At 51.0% G+C, this 8,306-nt stretch overlaps 1 protein-coding gene across 1 annotated transcript; it reads left to right on the forward strand.

Moving 5' to 3' along the window:
* The first annotated feature begins 448 nt into the window (after positions 1 to 448).
* On the forward strand, positions 449 to 1,481 carry LOC108302787 (mitochondrial import inner membrane translocase subunit Tim23-like). The gene is given in 2 exon segments (XM_037737782.1): positions 449 to 584; positions 587 to 1,481. Coding segments are annotated over 2 exon segments (627 nt in total). The 5' UTR covers positions 449 to 574; the 3' UTR covers positions 1,204 to 1,481.
* The last annotated feature ends 6,825 nt before the right edge of the window (positions 1,482 to 8,306 follow it).

The raw sequence follows: 8,306 nt of genomic DNA on the forward strand, positions 1-8,306 counted from the left end.
TGCAGTTACCTTCTAGGTCTTCAGAAAAGGGGTCTGATTCAAGGCTACAGAGAGGAGATGGAGAGGGCCAGTAGCTAAGACCCAGAGAGAAGCCAACTCTGCAGGGCAGTGAAGCAGATACTCTGGTCTAGAGCCACAACACCAAAATGTGGTGCAACCTGGGTCTCTCTGAGGCTGAAGGCAAGTTCTGTCCATGGTCCTATACTGCTAGGGGGAGAATGTTCTGAAGAAGGGATACCCACTTGTTACTGAAGCGTCAGGGAGGCTTCAGATGCTGATGAATGGCTTGAATGTGCTCGAAGATTACCAGTGACTTTCAAAAGTACAGATATGGATAAGGATGTAGGGAAGAACGGCTTTATGGATGGCTCCATCCAGCATCTTGACCACAAGGAGCAGGAGGCGCTGGAATGAGGCAAGACGTTTGATGAAGGAGGAGCAGGGCGCCCGGAAGGTCAGCGTGTGAAGGAGGCGCTGGCAACGCGGAGTTACCCGCAGTTTCAGAGAAGCAACGGCCCAGCGGACCACCCAGGCTTGAGGCAGCAGCGGGAAGCACCCGGTTTGCTGCGATACCATGGAAGGAGGCGGGGAAGCGGCAACAAAACCACTGGGGGGTTGGCCGGCTTTTCCGGAGCCGGCGGAGCAGGTTACTCGCACGCGGATTCGGCAGGCGTCCCGCTAACTTCTATGAACCCTCTGTGTCCGTATTTAAATGTGGATCCACGATACCTCGTGCAGGATACAGATGAGTTTATTTTACCTACTGGAGCTAATAAAACCCGGGGCAGATTTGAGCTGGCCTTCTTTACGATTGGAGGATGTTGCAGGACAGGGGCTGCATTTGGTGCAATGAACGGTCTTCGGCTAGGATTGAAGGAAACCCAGAACATGGCCTGGTCCAAACCAAGAAATGTACAGATTTTGAATATGGTGACTAGGCAAGGGGCACTTTGGGCTAATACTCTAGGTTCTCTGGCTTTGCTCTATAATGCATTTGGTGTCATTATTGAGAAAACACGAGGTGCAGAAGATGACCTAAACACAGTAGCAGCCGGAACTATGACAGGCATGTTATATAAATGTACAGGTGGTCTTCGGGGGATAGCACGAGGTGGTCTGACAGGACTAACACTTACCAGCCTTTATACACTACATAATAACTGGGAGCACATGAAAGGCTCCTTGCTCCAACAGTCACTCTGAAGATTTTGCCAGCTCATGTATAGAGGACACTTCACTAGACATCTAGACCATTTTGTAAGTCAGACTGGAGTTATTCTCTCTTCTACCCTATAATTAGTTTGAAAAATTAGAGATTTTGATTTGCCGTGATGAAAATCTTGGATGGTTGACTAAGACTGGCACTTGTTCCAGCTATTAGTGAGTTGAAGCCAAAGCCCTTTGGTGACTCACTGAGCAACGTGGTTCTCTTCTCCTTTGGAGAAGATCTTGCACGTATCTATTCTTCTCCCCAATGAACTTACTCCCAGAATTCAATTTGTGCTTGTCAGTACTGTATCACCAAGTCTGTTCATTTAATGATCCAAAACTGTAATGCTGCACTGTATTCCAAATAAAGGGTAAAAACAGAACCAAAGTTACAACTTCAAAAAAAAGGAGCAAGGACACCTGTTTAAAAGCGGAGCACAGTCTACGGCCATACCACCCTGAACGCACCCAGTCTTGTCAACTATGCAGGGTCAGGCCTCGTTAGTACTTGGATGGGAGACTGCCTGGGAATAGCAGGTGCTGTAGGCTTTAAAAAATGCATAATGAGCTCCTTGAGACTGAGTTCAAGATGGGAGGATACATTCAATTCAGTCCACTACCATGGAGGGTCTTCTAGGAGCCAGGCGCAGTGATAAAGTAAATACTGGAGATACAGCCGTGAGTTTGATGCAGTTCCTGCTACTAGGAGCGGCAGCGTGGGGGAGATGGAATGAGGCAGCTGTAGGAACAGACCACTGTGATATGGAGGAGTGAGTGCTCTTGCTGCCAGCTGTGGCAGGTTGATTGCATATGACCCTACCCTTCTCCTGGCCTGTGCGGTAGTTCCTGCCCTGTCACTTTGGACTGCCTCCCCTTTGACTCTGGGACCAGCCGTGGGACTTGCTTTGATTTGGTCAATGGGACACAACTGGAGGATTGGAAAGCCTCATTCTTGTTCTCAACCACGTCCATGAGAACGTAGCAGGCTAACCTGACCAGAGTACAAGAGGGACACACAGTTCAGTCACCCTGATGGCCCCATGCCCGCTGATTGCTGACCATGACTGAATCCAAGTCCAGAATGGTCCTGCTGAGACCCCCAATCCCTGACCCATGGGCCTAGGAGCTAAATAGATGCCTATTGTTCTAAGCCATGGAATTCTGATGTTGTTTTGATGCAGGGTTGTGTGGCAATAGATAACAGATACACTATTTGAACAGAAGGGAGCATTGTTTCAGTTTATTTTGGGGTTATGGGGATGACAAAAAAGTGAAAAAAAAAAAGAGAGAGAGATTGAGAGAAGGGATTCAAGGCTGCACAAAGAAGAGCCTGGGGCAGCAGAGCCCCCATGCATCTGTACAAATAAGGACAAGAGTACATGGCGTGTGAGGCTGGGCAGGAGGTAGAGGAGGGGACTCAGGCATGATGCTGGGCAGAGGTAGAGGAGGGGACTCAGGCATGAGGCTGGGCAGGAGGATGGCTTCTTGGGGATAATGAAGAGAAGCCATCCTCGTGGATGGGAGAGAGAAGCTGAAGCGACTGCATGGAGGACCAGCTTTGAGCAGATAGCGCTGTCTCCAAAGGTGGCCCCAATAAAGCAGCTGTTGTTCTTGGAGAACTGACTGGGAGCCAGGCCTTTCTCCTGCTTCCTGTGTGACCCTCCCAAGAGCCCAAGAGTCGGAGGCATCATCACGCCCACGTTCCAGATGAAGAAAGTGAACCGCAAGAAGCCAGGCAGCTTGCCCATGTCACCCAGTGCACGCATGACAGACAGCACCAGAGCAGGAAAGGAGTGCCCAGGCCAATCTGGAGCCTCCATTTCTAGAGGAAAGTCCTGGAGAGGGGACACTGGGGATGGTACAGGGGCTTAGGAAGGATACAAGTGACCAGACAACATGGAAAATGAGGCTAGGCTTCCCTAAGAAAGAGATCAGGGGCTGCAAAGCCCTGACCACACCTCTCTCCAGCTCTGCTCAGCAGCCAGAGGCAGGAGCATGTGGTCAGTGGGAGAGTCAGGGCGTGAGACATTCACATTAAGCTTTAGCAGGAGACCCCAGCAGCCAAGGGATTTCAGATGGGAGGAAAGACACAGATGGGGAAGGAAAGAAACCGGGAAATCTAGGAGAGGTGGAGGACCTGCCAATTGAAAGAAGGTGAACCAAGGGTCTCAGAAGAGCCAAGTGGGTATGGGGGAGGGGACAAGGCCCCAAACAAGGATGATGTGGGCAGAGGGGACTTCTGTACCATGGGACGGTTTAAGGCCCTTGCCTACTACCAATGCTGTCCAAGTCACAGGAAGGCTGTCATGGCAAACTGTATGGCTGTCTACAAGTACCAGGGACAATGACTCCCCAGCATCCCACTCCCGGGGCCAGGTGACAGCGGCATCAAGACACAGGCAATTTGTCTTTTCAAGAACATTGCAAGATTTTTTGCAATGATGGAAATGGGAAAATCCATCCAAGACGTAATTATGTCCATGTGGTGGAAAAGCACTCATTCCGTTTATTTTCCTCTGAAACTTGGCTCCTTCTCTTCCTGTGACTTGCCCAGGGCCAGGCCAGGCGGATGGAAAAGCCAGTGTCAGTGACGCGGGGGTCGTTCATGGCACAGGGCTTAGGAACCTGCATGCTCTGGGAGAGCTCGTTCATCTTGTCCAGGGAAAATATTGCCTCTGTCCACAGGAAGAACTGGGTTCCGGCAGCTGGGGAGGCTGCTTGCAACTGACAGGGTATTAACTGTGAAGCCTTTGGGTGGGAAAATAAAACTCCCCACCTCTCATGCCAAATCAACATTTAAATTGGGGCCAGGTGTGGTGGCTGGGCACAGTGGCTCACGCCTATAATCCCAGCACTTTGGGAGTCCAAGGCAGGCAGATCACTTGAGGTTCAGTTCAAAACCAGCCTGGCCAACATGGTGAAACCCCATCTCTACTAAAAATACAAATATTAGCCAGGCATGGTGGTGCGCATCTGCAATCCCAACTACTCAGAAGGCTGAGACAGGAGAATCACTTTAACCCAGGAGGCGGAGGTTGCAGTGAGCCAAGATCGCCCCACTGCACTCCAGCCTGGGCAAAGAGTGAGACTCCATCTCAAAATAAACAAACAAGCAAATAGGCAGGCCTTTTTTAAAAGACGGAGAAGAGTTGGCCCAGAAGGAGCAAAGCATATACCAAAATACAAGCTGTCCAACAGCGTGAACCCTTCAGAGCAGCAGCAGCCCCGGGGTGCGCAGTCCAGCCCAGTGGACCGAGGGCGGGTTTGACCTGGATTTCCAGAAACAGCCTGTGGTGAGGTCTGCTCACGGGGACCTTTATCTCCGGAAAAGCCTAGGGAGTGCACGCTTCAGATCACTTGCCTCTAGAGATTCAAGAACTTCTTTTTCTATCTCCACATCCCGGTGGCTGACCTTGGTGGCCTGGTCAGGGTCTTCCCCCGAAAAGGTTAGAGGTGCCTGGGGCAAGAGGGTGAGAAGTCAAAGGCTTCCATCACGGGGGATTTGTTGCCTACCTCACCCAGTTCATTTGACTGAATTACCGAAGACGCAAACTGCCAGTTTACTGATTTCTGACCTGGCCTAAAGATATTACTGGGCTCAGAGAGATAGCAGACAAAACTGTCTATGTACCTAGAAGACAGCATCATGGACTGTGATATGTCACAGGTAGTGTCTTTTTCCTCCAGCAAATGGGCCCCGAGGCTTGGGCAGCAGCCACCCCAATATGGTGCCAAAATCAGACCAGATCCCGCCCAGTAACAGGGTCCTGGAGATGCTGAGCCAGCCTTACATCCTTCCCCTCCACAGAGACGCCCGGAGCCTCTGGACAGGGAGCCAAAGGAAACAGTTCCAACAGAGCATCTGCCTCCGATTAGGAAGAGCACAGCACTTTGGAGAACGAGTTTTCTTCCACAAGCCAGGGAGGGAACACATGTGGGATCCAACAGGAGCCCCATCCTGGCTACCCCTCCCAGTCACACTGCCAGGCGCGGGGCAGGACTCGGACGTGGCTTTGCCTCTGCAGCGTAGAGACCACGGAGGGACTGACAGGAGCACCATTTAGAACTCCAGAAGGCTGTGACAGTCAGAATCTCAGCAGTCCCTCTGTAGAGTGGTTCTTATTTTTCTGAATCAGGGACCCCTTTGAGAATCTGGCGAAAAAAGTTAAGAGTCTGTTCCTCCAGAACATGCACAGACACGCAAGAACCTCCGTGTCATTACAGAGCGTCCGTAGACTCCCTGACAGCCTGGACTGCAGGTTAGCTCCAGTCTCCTCTGTCTCCCTGGAGCAGATGAGGCATGGCTAATAAAATGCAGAGCAGGACCGGACTCCAGAACTCCCAACCCAGAGCCTTTTTATCTCTCCACACTGACTCCATGTGCCTGATAGATTTCAGAGCCTTTGGAGAACCTTGGAGAATGGAAACTTCCTTGTGTTGATTCTAACCTGACTTCATCCACCCCTGAATCAAGAACCCCAGTCAGGCCCCCTGCCACCCCTCACACTTTAAAGGCTTGCATTCACGGCTTGAAGTCCCACCCCCCTGGGAGGGTGGCTCGGGGTCAGCCAGGTATCGGATGCCAGCAGGCTTGTCTAGGAGCTGCTGCCTCCGAGAAGGCACTGGGCTTGGAGAGAGAGCAAAAGGTCTCATCCTCAAGGTCTCATCTCTGCCAGGCCATGGGGACCCAAAAAAGTCACATAGTAAACAGAATGGGTATTTTTCAGGCCCAAAATAGCCTGAACTAAACTCATGAAACGGACTTATTAGGTCAGCTGTATTCGCCGGGGGAATCATGCTCTTCTTTTCTCCAGCTATACTACCTATGAAATTCCTCTTCCCTTTTTTTGACAATATCTCCACCATTCCCTAAAGCCTGCTTTTTAGGGGCGATGACTCACTTTCTGGTACTAAATGTCTAGCTCAGGCCTGGCCAGCTTCTGGGTGTCCACTTTGCATTCCAGGCAGTGGAAGTGTCAGCGGTCCCCACTGTGGTCTCTCTTGCTGCCCTGCCACAGAGACAGCCCCAGACAGACCCCCACACCATATGGGGTTTTCAAGGATGTACAGAGGGAGGACATGAATTGCTGGAGCCACCTGGCAGCAGCGAGGCCAGCAGAAGTGATGCCTACCAGGTGCCAGACACTGCTCTAGAGAGCGGACATTCTACAAGCCTGGCAGAGTCCTGACTCTCAAGGAGCTCATAGTCTAATGGACATGCAAGGGAAGGATGCGTTTATCTGGCAGCTGGAAGGTGAATGTGCTTTGTAAAATGACTCGATTGGTAAGACCACAGAGAGCAGAGATGGCTATCTATGTCGATTTTTATTACAGTATAATCTAGAAAATTCAAAAATAGCTACATGAGTCACCAGTCAGGAGATGCGTTTCAGGGTAGATGGCAGTTTGCTGAGCAAAGGACCAGGAGGCTATGGGGAGAACGGACACGTTGTAACCCTAGTCCCTGGAGGGCATTAAACCTCTATCCCTGTTTCTAATTTGCTTTTGCTACATAAGACAGACATTGACACAACAAAACTGTAAACAACTCTCTAAGCTATAGGAGCAGCTGTCGCCAAGTTTCAGGGGACGAAAAGAGCAGCAGAGTTTGCTTTCAGGCTGCTTTAATAATGAGTTTCCTGGTAATAACAAACAGCACAGGTGAGGCTTGTTATTCCTTTTGTCCTCATACCAACCGTATGACATAGAACTACTGTTTTACCCGTATTGCAGATGAGGAACTTGGGAAAGAGAAAAGTTAAGTAACATGTCTCGTGTGACTTACTAATAAGAAGGCACTTAGAAACAGGAACTCTTTCCTGTGGAAAATTGAAGCAATTTGTAATTGTGCCCCTGATAGGACGTAACCAATAGGTAGGGGAGGATTTTCCTGAGTGGTCTGGTTCTAGAAAGCAGGTAATTCATGTGACAGCGCATTTTCCTAAATGGCATTGCAGAAGTGGCTGTGGCTAGAATCCCAAGGGATTTGGGATGCTGGCAATGAGGGGAAGCCAAGAAAACTGTCTGAAGTGCAGGCTATTGACCCTGCATCGGTGCTGACTGAGTTTGGGATGCAGGCTGATGCAAGGACAGTGAGTGATTCCAGGAGAAATCTGTTGTTCTGCCTGCCTCCCACAGGGCCCTAAAACTGCACTGTCTGCCTCAGTGCACCACTAGTGCAAGAGCCCATGTTGGAGGAGAACAAAGGCCCCGGGAAGAGCAGAGCTGCATATGCGAGGGCTAGAAGACAGGAACCAGAGTGCACAAGGCCGGTCTGCCGGGAGTAACACTGGGCACCTGCTTCTCCAGCAGCCCAAGGCCAGGAGGGCTTCTCAGCCACTATCCTTATCCACTACCCTGCTCTGGTGCTGCCAGGAGGAGAGCTGGGGGATGGGAGCTGGCGTGTTGGAGGGAACCTGCGCATGACTTAGGTCCAGGCACTCCATGCCTCCTCTATGGAGTCAGCCCTTGGGGAGTCTGAAAAGCAGAGGCAGCCAATCCCACTGCAGGAGCTGGCAGGGTCAGGTGGTGTGCAGGAGGAAGCAGAAGAAAGAGCACAGCAAGAGGGGCCTGGAAATGGGAGCAAAGTCATCAAAGGCATGGAACCCTTTTCAGCGGACAGGCATGGCCTCAGAGGTGGTGGCAAGGAAGGAGGACAGGAGTCTGGCTAGCTATGTGGAAGCCTTTTGGGGCACAGGAACAGAGAGCCACCTTCTGCCCCTCACATCCAGCTGCCCCCAATTCCTTGTGCAACTGCTGATAAAAGAATGGCTGTCACTGATGGTGTGCTTACTGCGTGCCAGGCATTATGTTAACAGCTATTTTATTCAACCCTCTCAGCAACCCTGTGAGGTCACTACAACCTTTTGAGAGAGATGATAGAACCCATCACATCACATGGCTGGGAAGGAGTCTCAGTCTGTGCAACTCAAAGTCCGTTCTTAACCCCCCACCCTCCTGCACACACTCACCTGGATCTCCCCAGGCTGAGACTAGAGGTGCTATCCAGGAGGGTCCCACAATCAACTGAGGATCAGAGATCCCTGCGTTCTTAATGTTTTGTTCCAGAAGGAATGACAGCTGAGTGTGGCGCAGGC

This window comes from Cebus imitator, unplaced genomic scaffold (genome assembly GCF_001604975.1).
Source record: "Cebus imitator isolate Cc_AM_T3 unplaced genomic scaffold, Cebus_imitator-1.0 Scaffold42, whole genome shotgun sequence".
Lineage (NCBI taxonomy): Eukaryota > Metazoa > Chordata > Mammalia > Primates > Cebidae > Cebus > Cebus imitator.